The following is a 19054-nucleotide window of genomic DNA, read 5'->3' on the forward strand; positions in this document are numbered from 1 at the left end:
AGGCCTTTGCTAGTGAAGATTCCGATTGGAGGGGCTGCCGTGGACGTCACCCATCAGTGAGAACAAGCAGCCTGCTTGTCCTCGGAGAAACTACTCTATTGTGGTGAAATTTAGTATAAGGTTGCTTAGCTACTAGGGCCTGAAGCTCACTGACTGCAAGCTGAACTGACCGCCACCAAAAATACAAGTTTTCAGATCAAATACATCAGATGACAGGAATCAAGTGGCTCAAAAGGTGCTTTCATCAGTTGGGTGAGGACAACGTTGAGATCCCATGATACAGTTGGTGGTTTGGCCAGGGGCTTTGTTAATAACAAACCTCGCATAAATTGAACAATTTAAGGCTGTTCAGAGATGTTTACATCCTACATGGTGATAAGTACTAATTGCACTGAGATGAACCTTACAGAGTTGGTTTTCAAGTCAGACTCAGAAAGTTGCAGGAGGTATTCAAGCAGTTTTTGTGTAGGGCAGGTGAGGGGATCTAAGGCCTTGCCCTTACACCTGACAGCAAATCTCCTCCAAATAAATGAGTACCTTCTCTTAGTGGAGACTTTTCTGAAAGCCAGCATGATGAGGAAGACTCCCTCCAGCAAATCTAACAATTCAGATTCTATGGTATCAACATCCAATCTGTGAGGACCAGAGATTGGAGGCTGGGATGTAGAAGAGAGCCCAAGTTCTGTGTGATGAGGGTTGGAAAATATTCTAATCTTCACAGATCTTTGGAGAACAACTCCAGAAGGAGGAGAAAACCAGATCTGCCTTGGCCAGTAAGGCGTGATTAGGATCTTAATTCCCTGGTCTTGCTTGAGTTTCAGCAAAGTCTTCTCTATGAGAAGTATTATAGAATACACATACAGAAGTCCCTTCCCTCAATGTAAGAGAAAGGCATCTGATGCTAGTCTGCCTTGTGACCTGAGCTGGAACAGAACTGGAGGACCTTGTTGAGATGAGTGGCAAAACTTCCGAGGGGGTGTCCCACACTCAGATGATCTTGCGGGCTACGCCCATGTTGAGAGACCACTCGTATGGCTGCAAAACTCTTTCTGTTAGGTATGTGGCCAGGAGATGCATTCTGTGAAGGATTGTCCACTGCCACAATCCCACAGCTTCATGACACATGGCGCAGGATCCTGTAACCTTCTGCTTGTTTACATAATACATAGCAACCTGCTGTTAGTGATCTGTAATCTGTCATTAAAATCATCCGTAGTACCAGAAGATTGGAGAGTGGTTGATGTAACACGGATTTTTGAAAAGGGTTCCAGGGGTGATCCGGGAAATTACAGACTGGTAAGCCCGACGTCAATGATGGACAAAATAGTGGAAACTATTATAAAGAATAAAATTATGGAACACAGAGACAAACATGGTTTAAGGGTCAGAATGGGTTCGGCCAAGGGAAGTCTTGCCTCACTAATTTGTTCCATTTCTTTGAAGGCATGAATAAACATGTGGATAAAGGTGAGCTTCTTGATGCAGTGTATGTAAATTTTCAGAAAGCTTTTTACAAAGATCCTAATGAGAGACTCCTGAGGAAATTAAAGCGTCATGGGATAAGAGGCACTGTCTTTCTGTGAAATAGGAACTGGTTACTGGACAGAAAACAGAGGGTAGGGTTAAATAGCCATTTTTCTCAATGGAGAAGGGTGAATAGTGGAGTGACGCAGGAATCTGTACAGAAATAGTTATAAATGATCTGGAAATCAGAATGACAAAATGACAAGTGAGGTGATTAAATTTGCAGATAACACAAAACTATTCAAAGTTGTCAAAACACATGTGGACTGTGAAAAATTGCAGGAAGACCATAGAAATTAAAAAAGAGAGCATCCAAATGGCAGGTGAAATTTAATGTGGACAAATTCAAAGTGATGTACATTGGGAAGAATAATTCAAATCATAGTTACTAGATGCCAGGGTACAAGTCAACACCCAAAAACAAGATCTAGGTGTAATTTTAGACAATATGCTGAAATCTTCTGCCTAGTGTGCGGAAGAGGCCAAAAAAACAAACAAGATGCTAGGAATTATTAGGAAAGGGATGGTAAATAAGACCAAGAATATTATACTGCAACTTACTCCTCACCGGCCTCCCACTTAGCCATCTATCCCCCCTTCAATCTGTTCAGAACTCTGCTGCACGTCTCATATTCCGCCAGAACCGATATACTCATATCACCCCTCTCCTCAGGTCACTTCATTGGCTTCCGATCAGATACCGCATTCAATTCAAGCTTCTCCTTCTTACCTACAAATGCACTCAGTCTGCTGCCCCTCACTATCTTTCTACCCTCATCTCCCCTTACGTTCCTGCCCATAACCTCCGTTCACAGGATAAATCCCTCCTCTCTGTACCCTTCTCCACCACCGCCAACTCCAGGCTCCGCTCATTCTGCCTCGCCTCACCCTATGCTTGGAACAACCTTCCTGAGCCCTTACGCCAAGCCCCCTCCCTGCCCGTCTTCAACTCTTTGCTTAAAGCCCACCTCTTCAATGCTGCGCTCGGCACCTAACCCTTACCGTTCAGTGAATCCAGACTGCCCCAATTTGACTGCCCCTATCGGACCGACTGTTCACTTGTCTATTAGATTGTAAGCTCTTTGAGCAGGGACTCTCTCTCTTTGTTAAATTGTACAGCGCTGCGTAACCCTAGCAGCGCTCTAGAAATGTTAAGTAGTAGTAGTAGTAATATAATGCCTCTGTATCACTCCATGGTGCAACCTCAGCTTGAGTATTGCATGCAATTATGTTCACCGTATCTCAAAAAAGATATAGCAGAATTAGAAAAGGTTCAAGAAGAGCAACCAAAATTATGGCTCTTCAGCATGGAAAAGAGACAGCTGAGGAGGGATATGATTAAGGTCTAGACAATCCTGAGTGGTGTAGAACAGTTAAAAATGAATCGATTTTTCACTCTTTCAAAAAGTATGAAGACCAGGGGACACTCAATGAAATTACATGGAAATATTTTATCACTCAGCGTATAGTTATGCTCTGGAACTCGTTGCCGGAGGATGTGATAACAGCAGCTAGCGTATCTGTGTTTAAAAAAAAGTTTGGACAAGTTCCTGGAGGGTTTCTGCCAGGTACTTGTGACCTGAATTGGCCACTGTTGGAAACAGGATACTGGGCTAGATGGACCATTGGTCTGACCCAGTATGGCTATTCTTATGTTTCTATGATTCTGCAGCCGATCTATGAAAGCCTTTAGAGAATTCCAAATGGCTCTTAGCTCAAGGAGGTTGATATGGAAATCTATCTCCCGAGAAGACCAAGTTCCCTGGGTATGAAGCTCACCTACATGAGCTCCCCTTCCCAGGTTGGATGCATCCGTTGTGAACACCTTTTGAGGAAGCAGAATTGGGAATGTTAGTCCCAAAGTCAAATTTGTCCGAATTGTCCACCAGAAAAGAGCATGCGTCAGCTCTGGAGGAATGTAGATTACATCCACTAGGTTCCCAGCTGCTTGAGACCACTTGGAAGTTAGGGTCCACTGGGCTTCTCTCAAGTGGAGATGTGCCAATGGAGTGACATTTATTTATTTGGATTTATTTACCGCCTTTTTGAAGGAATTCACTCAAGGTGGTGTACAGTAAGAATAGATCAAACATGAGCAATAGGCAATTACAGCAGTAAAAATATTCGAAAACAATACAAAGTATGGTATGGTATACTAGCAATGTCAATACAATATGTAATAGAACATTATAATTGGTAGTGAAGGGTAAGGCAAAGTTGTAATACATAGATGGGTAAGAAAGTAGGAAGAATTAGAAAGTAAGGTGTCTGATTTGAAGAAAGTTGCACATGGAGGAGTGAATAAACGTGTCTCGCTGCAGTATGTGCAGCCCAAGTCACTCCTTGTGTGTGTGAGTGTGAGTGAGACATGCACTGCTGAGGCCATGTGGCCTATCAATCTCAACATCTGCTGAGCTGTGACCTGACTGCTGCTTCGGACTTGCGAGGCGAGTTTTGATACAGTCTCTGCTCTCGCTTGTGGAAAAAAAGCCCAAGCCTGTAATTTATCAAGCAGGGCTCCTATGTATGTACTCCAATCGCTGGACCAGGAGAAGGTGGGACTTGGGGTAGTTTATGATGAACCATAGTAGCTCCAACACCTGAACAGTTAGGCGCATTGACTCTGATGCCCCCTCCTGTGATGTGCTCTTAACCAATCAATCGTCTAGATAGGGAAACACAAAAACTCCCAGTCTGCACAAATATGCCGCTTCTACCACTAGACACTTAGTTAATACCCTGGGTGCTGACGCAACGTCAAATGGCAGAATACGGTACTGGTAGTGCTGTTTTCCTATGCAGAATCTGAGATACTTCCTGTGACTAGGAAGTACTGAAATGTAAGTAAAGGCATCTTTAAGTCCAGAGAGCACAACCAATCATTTTCCTGAATCAGGGTGCCCAGGGAAATCCTGAACTTTTCTTTGACCAGAAATTTGTTCAGGGCCCTTAGGTCTAAGATGGGACAACCCCCCCCCCCCCTCCCCACCCCATATTTTTGGGCACGAAGAAGTACCTAGAATAGAATCCCTTCCCTTCTTTCCATGGTGGAACAGGTTTGACTGTATTGGCCAGTAGAAGGACAGAGATTTCCTCTACAAGTATGTGCTCATGTGAGAACTGATGGATGATGCTCTTGGTGGGCAATTTGATGGTCTTTGATGCCAATGCAGGGTGTAACCATGACGGACTATTTGAAGAACCTACCAATCGGAGGTTAGAAGGGGCCACCTGTGATTATAAAAATTCAGCTTCCTCCCTACCAGTAAGCCATCCGGGACAATTACTTATAGTGTAGCTATACGCTCCTGCAGCCAGTCAAAAGCACGTCCCTTGCTTCGACTAGGGAATTGGCTGGGGCCTCTGAAGGCAGGAACGACAAGGGCAAGAACACTGGGTCTGGAGCTGCTACGCAGAGTGAGAAGGCGGCAGAAACCTATGTCTTTGAGAGTTGTAGGTCCGTCACCTAGGCCCCCTCAAACATCTCCTAGGAGGAGGGTGCAGCTGGCAGGGCCAAGGACAGGGTTTGGATGGTATTGGTATGTTTCTTGATGAAGTCTGCAACCTCTTCTGCCTTATCTCCAAACAGATTGCCATTCTGTTAAGGAATGTCTGCCAATCTCTCCTGAGCTGCTACTACTACTACTACTACTACTATTTAGCATTTCTATAGCGCTACAAGGCATAAGCAGCGCTGCACAAACATAGAAGAAAGACAGTCCCTGCTCAAAGAGCTTACAATCTAATAGACAAAAAATAAAGTAATCAAATCAATTAATGTATACAGGAAGGAGGAGAGGAGAGGAGGGTAGGGGAGGCGAGTGGTTACAAGTGGTTACGAGTCAAAAGCAATGTTAAAGAGGTAGGCTTTCAGTCTAGATTTAAAGGTGGCCGAGGATGGGGCAAGACGTAGGGGCTCAGGAAGTTTATTCCAGGCGTAGGGTGCAGCGAGACAGAAGGCGCGAAGTCTGGAGTTGGCAGTAGTGGAGAAGGGAACAGATAAGAAGGATATGCTGTGGTTCCAGGTCAGAGAGATGCAGCCATGAGAGTCTGCGCATCCTCACACCCATGGCGGAGTCTGGACGCTATATCAAAAGAGTTGTATGCGCCCCTGGCCAGATATTTTCTACATTCCAGCTGCTTGCTGGCCTATTGGTGAAGCTCTGCAGCCTGCTGCTGTGGGAGAGAATCCACAAGACAATTTACTGCAGACCAAAGTCTGCAAAGTAAAGGTTCATGTTTTGCTGGTAGAATTGGATGTAAGCAATGAGCATCAAGGCCTGAAAAGCCTTCCTCCCAAACGAGCTACTGTCCAAGCCTCTCTCCTTTGAGCACCAAGGCACAAGTCCTGGAAACAGACAGTGGTGTGGCAGTTGAGCCCTCTAGAATCCTGGAGCCTTCTGGATACGATCTGCATGAGAGGGGAGATTCCCTGTTCTTCATCAGTGCATCTTAAAGGATAGGGTGTAAGGTACCATGACCCCTTACTTAGGAGGAGACTCTTAGTCCAGGACAATTAACATTTCTGCCCTGGGCCCCTCCTCTTGTCTCCAACTTAAATGGGATGGCAGAAGTAAATTCCTTGACAAACCCGGTGAAAGAGACCCTCAGGTGGAAATATACATCTCTCTTGAGGTGGGAAGGGGATCAAAATTATTCCCATGACTTCTTCTCTGAGAAGTAATTTGGATCCTCCTCTGGGTCCCATGAACGGTCTCATTCAGACTCCTCACTGTACTCAGACAGGGTTGATTGAGTCTGTGCCTGTCTCAGCTCAGTGGAACCATGTCCATGCTCCATAGAGCACAGAGGTACAGCCCTACTTTCAGACTCCAGGGAAGCTTCTTCCTCGGACATCAAAAGGAGTACTGTATGTGTCGATGTCGAGTTTTGACACCCTTCGAGGTGCTGGTGTCGAGAATCTCTGAAAAGGCATGCATGGAACCTCAGGAAATATCTGGGGCTGATCCACAGCTGGCACAATTGTCATCAATGCCTGAATGGTTTGAAGTTGCAGCATCTGCACCACCTCCTCCCTGAGCATGGCTTGGAACTGCTATCAAAGGAAGGCATCATTAAAGGCGGGGGGAGCTAGGAGAGAAGCAGCCTGAGGCGTTTATGCCAAACTGGTAACGGGGACCTAGCTGTCTGGAGACTTGCAACCTGCACCTCTTCCAAAGAGGGGAATGCTCCTCCAGGTGCCAGTGCTTCTTGGGTACCAGCGATGCAGATGCCTCGGTGTTCCCAGCACCATGCATTGATGAGGACCGATGCTTATGCTTCTTGGGCTCCCCCCAATGATCTGCATCACAGTCCTTCGGTGCTGACGAAGATGACATTGAATCCGTACGTGCCCTTGGTGTTGGGTCAGATGCTGACTGGTCCTGGGGCCTACTCTCAGCGCCTGATGTTGAGAGAGGTGGAGACCTTCTCAATGCCAGTGCACTCCCAGTGGATGTTAGTTTTGGTAGCCATCGAGGTTGATGCTTCCACTGCTGATGACATACTGGCCTTCGAGGAGCCACAAAATCTCTCCTGTTGGACCTGCCATGTTCTCTGTGTCCTCAACTGCATTTTTAAACAGAAAGAACAAGAGTTAGGTTCATGGTCAAGCCCAAAGCACCCAATGCACAAAGAGTGCGGGTCTATTACAGAAATCACCCGATTACATTGGGCACACATTTTGAAGCCACTGGGGTCTTCTGCAACATCGAGAAAACTTGAGGCCAAATTAAACTCCTCAATTGTGAAACGAAAAAGGGGCAGCGTTGAAATTGAAGTTGGTGCTGCCACCTAAATGGGCCTAGAAACTCATGAAAAAGAAAGGAAATTTAAAGAGCCGAAAAGACTACTAAAATTAAAGGGAAATAAAATATAATAAATAAAAATTAAAAATAATTCAAATAAGGAGTACCTGCACGGGAAGGCCCTGTGAAAAAGAGAAGAAGAAAAAAAGAGAAGTACACACTGTGAGGAAAACAAGGAAGACACGTCCTCGCTGCTCCGTGGAAAATTGAAGACTGAGGAACCCACGCTCATGTGTCAGGCAGGAAGGCACCAGCGCACATGCAATGGGATGCTGCTAGAAAGTTCTGAGTAAATCTCGCTAGTCAGCATCCGCACTGGGCTTCGTTGGATGACGTCACCCAGCTGTGAGAATGCAACGGGCTGCTTGTCCTTGGATATTATTTCCTGGCTTTGTGTTCTTAGAAAACAGTAAAGCACAGCTACTCTGTCAGACACTGGGGTCTGTATGTCAGCATTCCATACAGTTTTTACATCTTTATATTAGTGGGTTGAACACCTGGTCATTTTATTTACGATCATACCTTGGAGACATCATCTTACCTCCTCACATAGGGGTGCTCAAGTGCTTCTTCTGCTGTTAGCCTCTTGTCAGGATTAAATACAAGGAGCTTCTTTACTAGGTCAAGGGCCTCTGGAGGGCAAGATGAAGGTAAAATGTCCTCAAAGATCAGCCTCTCCCTAATAAATGGTAAACATGAGAGTCAATAGTTCATTTTGCTTCAGAATGATAATGGATAGTCATTGTCTGTTGCTCACAAACCCATAAAGAAGAGAGTAGCTGTCACATTCTTGAAATGTGAAGAGAGGACCATTGCCTCACCCAACAAATCTAATCCAAGAAGAGACTGTCATTGCCACAGCCTTAGCTCCCCAATCAAGAAATACAAACAGAGAAGTGTAACTTTCACAATCCCATCCCCAAAACAAACTGAGGGAAATTTAAAACACTATTTTTCACACATAAAACACTGATTTACACAAGTAAATGGGTTCTTATAAAATTAGGTCACATCTTACAATCCATGTACACTTATATAGTAGGCATGCTCAGGTGGGGGGGGGGGGGGGGGAGTGAAGCATAGACTGAGTTGCGATTTATTATTTACGCCTACTCTTAAGCAGGCATGTCTGCTATATACATACCTTCCTGACCTATTACCCTAGGTACCATCTTATGAATTCATCCCCAATTATGTACAGAATCCTTATCTCAAGCCTCACTCCACTAACAAAGAATGAAATATTACTCCCCATCTCACATAACAACTGTTACAATTAGTGAGAATCCACCAGTACCAAAAGGGAAGGAAGCAATAAAAATTATGAAGGAAGAGGAAAAAAAAAACCCAAAAAAAACCTCTTCAAGGAATTAGATCAGCAGATGAGGAAAAACAAGTGACAAATGATAACAGTGATCACAATACCAGTTTTGAAATTGGCATGGAAGGAAGTAAACTTAGGAAATCAAATACACTAGCGTTTAACTTTAGAAAAGGTGATTACCATAAAATGAGAAAAACGATGAAAAAAAGACTAAAAGGAGCAGCTTGCAGGGTAAAAAACTTACATCAGGCGTGGATGCTGTTCAAAAACACCATCCTAGAGGTACAGGACAAATATATTCCGCGTATTAGAAAAAGAGGAAAAAAGACCAAACGTCAGCCGGCATGGCTAAACAGTAAGGTAAAGGAAGCCATTAAAGCCAAAAAAACAATCCTTCAGAAAATGGAGAAGAGAATCGACTGAAAATAATAAGATAAAACATAAGGAATGCCGAGCAAAATGCAAAGCGGAGATAAGGAGGGCTAAAAAGGACTTTGAAAAAAAGTTAGCGTTAGAAGCGAAAATACATATTAAAAAAGTTTTTAGATACATTAAAAGCAGGAAGCCGGCTAAAGAATCGGTTGGGCCGCTGGACGAAAGTGGTGTTAAAGGGGCAATCAGGAAAGACAAAGCCATAGCGGAGACATTAAATGAATTCTTTGCTTCGGTCTTCACCGAGGAGGATTTGGGAGGGATACTGGTGCCGGAAAGGGTATCTGAAGCAGGCGAGTCGGAGAAACTAAATAAATTCACTGTAAACTTGGAGGATGTAATGGGTCAGTTCTGCAAACTGAAGAGTAGTAAATCACCAGGACCGGATGGTATTCATCCCAGAATATTAATAGAACTGAAGAATGAACTTGTAGAGCTACTGTTAGTAATATGCAATCTATTCCTAAAATCAGGTGTGGTACCGGAAGACTGGAGGGGAGCCAATGTTACGCCGATTTTTTAAAAGGGTTCCAGAGGAGATCCGGGAAATTATAGACCGGTGAGTCTGACATCGGTACCAGGCAAAATGGTAGAGGCTATTATTAAGAATAAAATTACAGGGCACATACAAAAACATGGGCTGATGAGACAAAGTCAGCACGGATTTAGTGAAGGGAAGTCTTGCCTCACCAATCTACTGCATTTTTTGAGGGGGTGAACAAACATGTGGACAATGGGTAGCCGGTGGATATTGTGTATCTGGATTTTCATAAGGCGTTTGACAAAGTGCCTCATGAAAGACTCCAGAGGAAACTGGAGAGTCATGGGATCGGAGGTAGAGTATTACTATGGATTAAGAGCTGGTTGAAAGATAGGAAGCAAAGAGTAGGATTAAATGGTCAGTATTCTCAATGGAGAAGGGTAGTTAGTGGGGTCCCTCAGGGGTCTGTGCTGGGACCGCTGCTTTTTAACATATTTATAAATGACCTACAGATGGGAGTAACTAGTGAGGTATTTAAATTTGCAGATGACACAAAGTTATTCAGGGTCGTCAAGTCTCAGGAGGAGTGTGAAAGATTACAGGAGGACCTTGCGAGACTGGGGGATTGGGCGTCCAAGTGGCAGATGAAGTTCAACGTTGACAAGTGCAAAGTGATGCATGTGGGTAAGAGGAACCCGAATTACAGCTATGTCGTGCAAGGTTCCGCGTTAGGAGTCACAGACCTAGAAAGGGATCTGGGAGTCATCGTTGACAAGACGTTGAAAACTTCTGCTCAGTGTGCTGCAGCAGCCAAGAAAGCGCACAGAATGTTGAGTATAATTAGGAAAGGGATGGAAAACAAACACGAGGATGTTATAATGCCGTTGTATCGCTCCATGGTGTGACCGCACCTCGAATATTGTGTCCAAGTCTGGTCGCCGCATCTCAAAAAAGATATAAAGGAATTGGAGAAGGTGCAGAGAAGGGCGACAAAAATGATAAGAGGGATGGAACAACTTCCCTATGAGGAAAGGCTGAGAAGGTTAGGGCTCTTTAGCTTGGAGAAAAGGCGGCTGAAGGGTGATATGATAGAAGTCTACAAAATAATGAGCGGAGTAGAGCAGACAGATGTGAAGCGTTTGTTTACACTTTCAAACAATAATAGAACCAGGGGACACAAGATGAAGCTAGAGTATGGTAGATTTAAAATAAATAGGAGAAAGTTTTTCTTTACTCAGCGTGTAGTTGGACTCTGGAACTCGTTGCCGGTGAATGTGGTGGCAGCGGCTGGCCTTACAGAGTTTAAGAGGGGTTTGGACAGATTCCTGAAGGAAAAGTTCATTGAACATTATTCATTTTTTTTTTTTCGGGGGGGGGGGGGGGGGGGGGGGTTGCCATTTTCAGGGCACAGACCCTAAAAGTCTGCCCAGCACTGTTCTTGTACTAAAATTTCTGAAGTTAACGTCGAAGCCCATTAAAATTTACTCTCCAGCCCATCGATATCTATTCAGTCACGATAAGGGAACAGACCGTAGAAGTCTGCATAGTACTGGTTTTGCTTCCCAAGTACTGGTGTTGCCACCCAATCTCCGCTAACATTTCATGGATCCATTCCTTCTAAACAGGATTCCTCTGTGTTTATCCCATGCATGTTTGAACTCCGTTACCGTTTTCATTTCCACCACCTCCCGCGGGAGGGTATTCCATGTATCTACCACCCTCTCCGTGAAAAAATGCTTCCTGACATTACACCTGAGTCTGCCCCCCTTCAACCTCAATTCATGTCCTGTAGCTCTACCGCTTTTCCATCTCTGGAAAAGGTTTGTTTGCGGATTAATACCTTTCAAATATTTGAACGTATGCATCATGTCTCTCCTGTTTCTCCTTTCCTCCAAGGTATACATGTTCAGGTCAGCAAGTCTCTCCTCATACGGTTTGCAAAGCAAATCCCATACCATTTTTGTAGCTTTTCTTTGCACCACTTCCAACCTGGAAGATGTAATGGGGCAATATCACAAACTAAGGGGCCCTTTTACTAAGGTGTGGTAGTCTGTTAACGAGTGGATTAGCACGCATGAACTGCTAGCGCAATGCCATGGTAATCGCAGATATGTTAAAATTGGCAGCATAGTGCCAATCCTTATGCAAACCTTGGAGGAGAAAGGGGTGTTTTGTAGGCCTGGTATAGGCATGTCAATGAGAGGGTGCTAGTGCAGGCCTGGGCAGGTCCTTAGTGTGGTAAATAGTGCAGGAGGTCTTAGTGCCATGAAAAAAAGCTGTAGACAAGGTATTTTGGGGCATGTATTTTTTTCAGAGTTTTCATCCTTATTGGCTAAAACCGAGTTTACCTATTAGCCAATATTTAAGAGCTTGCAGGATCTGTTCTACACAAAGTGAGTTTGACGAACAGGCTAGAGATCTACATCAGTGGTTTTCGGACACAGGATACCATGCATCAGCTTTGCAGAAAGCCTATTTAAAAACTAAATATGCTCTGAGAGACTTATTTTTGGAATATAAGACCCAGGAACAGGAAAAGAAGTGTTCACATTGCCTTTCATAAAACTGAGTATGAACTTTGTGTCTTTGATTTTCAAGTATTGGTATGTCCTCACTGTGCATAAGTGTGTTGAAAAGCATCCCACTATAGCTTACAGTAGAGGACGCACAATTGGAGAGATGCTTACCTACAAACGGGCTGATTACCAATACACTGTGGAGGTTCAGGTGGGACATAAGAAGTGTGGCACTTGTTAGTGGTGTGAGAAAACAATAGAAGGGATACAAATGGAAAACATCTTCTGGTCATATTTTGACATTGAGAGCCAGTATTAACGATGCACCTAACGTGGTTTACATCATTAAATGCAAGCTGCTATATGTTGGGTGGACATCACAGGCAGTTAAGATCAGACTATAAGAGGACAAGTCATGGATTTCCAACAAAGCCGTGACAGCTCTTTTGGCAGCTCATTGGGCTGAGAAAGAACATATATTAAACAGCATCCGCTGGAGGATATTAGACAAAGTGGACTTGGGGTAAGAGGGCGGGGATCTGAAATGCTAAATACATAAGTATATAAGTGTTGCTATACTGGGACAGACCGAAGGTCCATCAAGCCCAGTATCCTGTTTTCAACAGTGGCCAATGTTTTCTCAATTATACGGAGCAAAAATGGATATTTTTCTTGAACACAGTTAACTTACAGGGTTTGAATTTGGAGATTGATTGGAGCTCTTTAATTTGAAGGGGGGAGGGTCCTGATTGGCTGATCTGACCATGTGACTGTAATTAAAAGGCACTCTCCACATGGTGGCTATTTTGAGAATGCAGATAATCAATAGTGGCAGGAGACGCACAGTATCATTCATGTATGCTTCATTCATTCCTATGTGTTTGGGAGTATATTGGATTTATTTTACATCTGAAGTTTTATTTTTACCTGAGGAAGAGTTGAGAAACATGGCTGTGTTGGTGCTGGGTCCTTTCATCACAAGAAGATAAGTGCTCATTTGTGTTTATGAAAAAGTCTTAAAAGGAGTTTTCAAACTTTTATAAAACACTAGTAAAACGTTGAAGATATTGGGAAAAGTGAATAAAAATTGTTACAATATATTGGACCAATGACAAGGTGAGTCATGAAGCATGTTCCTCATATGAAGAGCCCAGATCCAAGATGGCCACATCATGAAGACATCTGAAGCTGGTTAAACTGACAGTCCTGCCATCTGCTCCTGCCTGCTGGTTTGTCTGCCCTGCCAGAGAGAGCAAGCACCTGACAGCCTGCTATCTGCTCCTGTCTGACCATCCCTGCTGCGACCCTTGCCATCTTCCTGAGATATATCGCTTGACAGCTTCCCGACTGCCTCTGCCTCCAGTGTCCGTGAGTGTTGGAGAGCTCTTTTCCATCAAGTCAGGTGGTAACTGTTGTTTTCATAGTGCCTCAGGGGTTAGAGGTCCTAATCAGTTCAGGACATAGGGTATACAGTGTGTGTTATCTTTACTGTGCTTTGGCAGGTACATAAATACTCATTGTTTTACCATCATTATGGATAATTTAGCATAAGTGCGTCATCTCTGGACACTGTTTCTACTGATGCCAATATAATAAATTAGCTTTTATAATATCTGAGCCTTGTCTCTTCTTCTTTCCCTGTGATTATTTTGGGCTTTAATGAATTCGGGTTTGTAGCTCGAGGGACGTTTGTGACCTGATCTAAATCCCAGAGTGCTACCTTATCATATTTTGTCACTGCTTGTACGTTCCCTCATTGCCTGCCCTACATCTGAGGTTAGGTGTTAGCCCCACAAATCCGATTAAAAGATAAAAGCCTCCTTAGTCTGAAACAACACCTGTTCCATATTACCGCCCCCAAATCATCAACCTGTACGGGAATATTAAAATCACTTAAAACATATAACTATCCATGGTTATAGTTAAACTAAACAAAAACTCAATAAAAGGAGAATAATCAGACTTCATCATTCCAGGAGGTCTGTACACTAAACACACGTCCAAATCTGTACTACTTAAACCTAAAATCTCCCCAAAACCTGTTTAAATTTCAAATCCTTTCTAAAAATTACCAATACCACCCCCCCACCGCACTTCCATTTAAAAACCCCTGGACAACACTGATTCACAGAAACAACATCCGACTTCAGTAGCCAGGATTCTGAAATACATAAAATATCAAAACTCATTGCTTCTATAAGATAATAAATTACAGATGTCTTATTTTTTTTTTTACCAACCTAGCATTCACTAAGCCTACCTTCAATATTCCTGCTTTCAAAATTCATTCCTGCACAATATTGACATTCTTTAAATTCCCTGCCCTACTAGTCCCCACCTGTTGAAGCCCTGACAAAGTAGTCAAAGAACCATACCTCCCCCTCCCAACTATCACCTCAACACCAATCATACTAATACCTTAAATTACACACACTGCACACAAATATTTCACACAAACACCCTCAGTCCCCCAATGTGAACCCAAAGGTACAGCCTAAGGTGCGATCAGCTCCTTCGTTGTGCTCCTTTATCAGTACGATGAAGGAGGTGCCCACTGCTCTGGCGCCTCGCACCTCTGGCGCTGGTCTGGGCCTCTTCACTATGCGTTCAAGAGTGATGTCACTCTGGGGGCGGTGCTAGCAGTGTCAAGAACCCAACAAGTGGATGGCAACAGAGGAGGCTCCCAAAAGGATGACCCGGGGAAAAGCAGCAACCCAATCCAGAGCAGCAGAAACAAGACAACATAACAGACGCTCTTCTCCTCTCCAGCACTGGTCTGGACCTCTGCACTCAATAGTGATGTTACAGTGGAGGCTGAGCTAGCAGTATCCCGGACCCAGTAAGTGAATGGTAACGGAGGAGGGTCCCAAAAAGATTACCTAGGAAAAAGCAGCAACCCAATCTGGAAAAGCTGAAAAAAACCCACATCTAAATATTTCATTGTTTAACTGTAAGTTTAGTATGAATTTGCCTATCCCACATCAAAAAGATGTATGCAACACATCAGTCCCAAATTTCTTACTTGCCATACAACAAAACCAATATATATTCAAATTCTAGTATCACCTCAGTAACAGCAACACAAAATCCCTTCACTGCCAGATACTGTGAAGCAACACAAAAACCTACAAATATGCTACTCAGAAACTATGTAGCAAACAGAAGCTGTGGACAGCAGACCTGCAACATTTTTAGCTAGGGCTGGAAGCAGCAGTTATTATTGGGGGTAGTGGGGAAGCAGAAATAGAAATCAGTTACAGGGATCCCAAGAACCTGACACTCAAGATTGCTGGTCTTCCCAGCTTGCAGGCACTGATGGATGTAAAGGAAAAACAGGCTTGCTGTCTACATCAAATATTTTTGGGACACACCTCCCACCTCTTGGGGACACACCAGTATGTCCCAAAATACTAATTGAGAACCACTGATCTAGAGGAATGGTAGCAGGAATGGCATTATCAGAATTACAAAACCATAACATTTTTGTTTCATTAGTATTCAAGCTTAGCATATTTGTCAGAACTCAGTTCTTGACCTTGGTAATGCAATTCGTGATCTTATTTTCCTTTCTTTTGTTTTATTTGTACTAATTATCTTGAAAAATTTGACAGACTTATTTTTATAAGCAATAGGTGAAAGCTGGGCGGTTTAGTAGGAAAAGGATGTGAATGAGTAATTTGTTTCAATAATTTTTTTTTAAGAACATATTGACCATAGAGCCATGCTAGCATTACTCACTGTGTGCTCATTCTGCTGACAACAGAGGCTCCATAATCTGACTTTATTGCTAGGATATCTGGAAAAGAAAAATGTTTTGGATACGATTACTGCCCTCACTTACCTCTCATCACACAAACCTATTATATGCATCATTGTCCCCTTTAATACTTCTATCCAGTGGCATCATCAGTACCCTTCTACTGCAGTAACCCAATGGAGTCACATAAATGAGTTTACGGGACATGAGTTATGTATAATATTTAATCAACCAATGCTGCAATACAAATCTTTTCTTACTGCACTAGTTACTCAAAATTTAAAATAGAGGAAAAAGGCCTCAAAGGTCTGCCGTGCACACTGACTGAAGCCAGGAATGTTTTTAGCACTGACACAGACTATCCTTCATTATAGGCCTAAAAAAACCTCCAAAAACAAAATTTAATTTATTTTTTACTGTTCATTTTTTACTTTTCATTTCTTCATCAATAATCTTCTGTTTATTCACCAAATTGCATAAAATCGTATAATTCACACATAGTTAGCCATCATAGAGGGGCATAATCGAACGTCACCGGTCAAATAGTTTGCCGGCGATCTATTGTGGTGGCGGCGCTACAGCTGGCTGGAATCGTATTTTCTAAAAAGATGGCCGGCCATCTTTTCTTTCGATAATACGGTTTAGCCCGGCCAAATGCCAGAGTTCGCCGGGTTTGAGATTGCCGGTTTTGTTTTTCAGCGATAATGGAAAAAAATGCCGGCCATCTCAAACCCGGCGAAATCCAAGGCATTTGGTCGTAGGAGCAGCCAGCATTTGTAGTGCACTGGTCCCCCTCACATGCCAGGATACCAACCGGGCACTTCTAAAAATTTAAAAAAATACAAAAAAAACCTCCCAGGTGCATAGCTCCCTTCCCTTGGGTGCTGAGCCCCCCAAACCCACTCCCCACAACTCTACACCATTATCATAGCCCTTATGGGTGAAGGGGGGGCACCTACATGTGGATACAGTGGGTTTGGGGGGGGGGTTTGGAGGGCTCAACACTTAGCACCACAAGTGTAACAGGTAGGAGGGGGATGGACCTGGGTCTGCCTGCCTGAAGTGCACTGCACCCATTAAAAACTGCTCCAGGGACTTGCATACTGCTGTCAGGGAGCTGGGTATGACATTTGAGGCTGGCATATAGGCTGGCAAAAAAGTTTTTATTTTTATTTTTTTTAGTGTGGGAGGGGGTTGGTGACCACTGGGGGACAACGGGGAGGTCATCCCCCATTCCCTCCAGTGGTCATCTGGTCAGTTGGGGCACCTTTTTGAGGCTTGGTCAAGAAAAAAAAAGGACCAAGTAAACCCGGCGAAATACTGCTTAACGCCGCTTTTTTTTGTTCCATTATCCGCGAAAGCCGGCCATCTGGTAGCCACGCCCATGCCCGCCTATGTCCCACCTTCGCTAAGCCGCTGACACGCCCCCTTGAACTTTCGCCGGCGAGGCAACGGGAAAGCGGCGATGCTGTCAAAAATGCTGCTTTCGATTATTAGATTGTAAGCTCTTTGAGCAGGGACTGTCTCTCTTTGTTAAATTGTACAGCGCTGCGTAACCCTAGTAGCGCTCTAGAAATGTTAAGTAGTAATAGTAGTATACGGATTTCGCCGCTTTTGAGAAATCGCCGGTCATCTCCCGATTTATGTTGGGGAAGGCTGGCGATCACTTTCGAAAATAAGCCTGATAGTATATTTATTTCTGCAAATGCTACACATTGAATCTATCGGCACTTATCTGCTAATTCCCAACAGGGTCCTGTTTCGCATTTATGCTTTATCAAGGGAATGCATTTCACTGTGCCTTCATTCTGCAGTAAAAATAAAAGCGCTGTGAATTGAACATCAAAACGTAATTTGCCAGTGCAGAACAGCAAAGTTCTTAAAAAGGACAAAAAAGGAAAGATATACTTCTTGTTACCTATCAGACCACTTGTCTCAGCATAAACAGCGGCCGTTTAAAACCAGGACACCAACTTCAAAATTACCAAGCAACCACTTGATGCTGGAGTCTTGATGAAATCTTCCAATCAGCTGTTACAAAAATTGATCTCTACAGAAACTTCAAAGAGATCAAAAACTTCACAAAAACGCTGTTCACTCTATAGCTGAGTTTAATCCTTTTTCGGTTCTGGAGATTGTAACCTCTCTGCCTCAACCACCAATCTCGATAACATCCACGTGGGGACTGTTTGACATGTTCAATTACAAACATTTCAGATCTGTGAACACATGATTTCTCAGCTTACTAAAGGTGCTCCTGTTTTAGAACAAGCAATACAGGACTTGTGTTCAATCGGACTTTCAAACTTCTTGACGTTTTTCCAACATAAAGTTTATAACACGGGCAACGTAGAACATAAACAACAAATGAGGAGTCACAATCTGTTTTGGATAACTGTTTCCCATCAACTGGATTATAGAATTCAGTATAAGTCTGCATAATTGTACACATGTCAATTTGGGAGGTGATAGATCAGCCGGACTCAATAATTCCTTTCAATTCTCTTCCCTCAAGAAAGCAATGTTGCTTGTGTTGCTGAAACAAGTGTGTCCACATAATATCCCAGTTTTTTTTTTTTAAGAATTTATGCCACCACTTCCCCTCCCCTGAAATATTTAAGTACAAAGGTTTCAATGTCCTCTTCTTTACTAGCTGATTTTTCTAAATCTGTTAGTAAAGCATCTCTGTCATTGTATTTAGCTCTCACATAACTGTTCTTAACAACTCTTGAGGGATAACCTCTTTCTAACAGACTTCTTCCAGATGATTTGTCATGAATTTTAAAATCTTCTTTATTATCACAAATTCTGTGGAATCTTAAGAACTGTGAGTAGGGCAAGCTATTCTTCAATACTTTGAGATGACAACTGTTGTATTGCAAAAATGTGCTCCTGTCAGTAGACTTTTTAAATACTCTAGTCTGGAAACTGCCTCTCTGCCCTATAATCTCCACATCTAAAAAATATATTGTAGATGCATTGATATCTGAAAATCTGAAAACTAGATTTCAGATTTCAAAACTGCCAGATAGTATTAGAACTCTCTTTCTTTTACTAAAATTGTGCTGAACTCTCCCCCTCCCCCATCTCACCTATTTTTCTGCAGACAATCTAAAATGATTAGGAGTGGCTAGTTTCTGTTGAGAGCTGGGCAGCCAGTGGCGTAGGACGGGGGGGCGGTGGGGCGGTCCACCCTGGGTGCACGCGCTAGAG

At 43.3% G+C, this 19054-nt stretch overlaps 1 protein-coding gene across 1 annotated transcript in view; it reads right to left on the minus strand.

The window, feature by feature from the left end:
* The window catches only part of LOC115460380 (mitogen-activated protein kinase 15-like), a 175080-nt gene that overhangs the window by 67101 nt on the left and 88925 nt on the right, over positions 1-19054 (minus strand). The window contains exons 9-10 of the mRNA XM_030190164.1: positions 15823-15880; positions 7873-8010 (exon numbers count right to left, since the gene is read on the minus strand). Coding sequence (XP_030046024.1) covers positions 7873-8010; positions 15823-15880 — 196 coding nt within the window. The remainder of the gene's footprint in view (positions 1-7872; positions 8011-15822; positions 15881-19054) is intronic.

The sequence above is a fragment of the Microcaecilia unicolor genome, chromosome 1 (assembly GCF_901765095.1).
Source record: "Microcaecilia unicolor chromosome 1, aMicUni1.1, whole genome shotgun sequence".
Classification (NCBI taxonomy): Eukaryota; Metazoa; Chordata; class Amphibia; order Gymnophiona; family Siphonopidae; genus Microcaecilia; species Microcaecilia unicolor.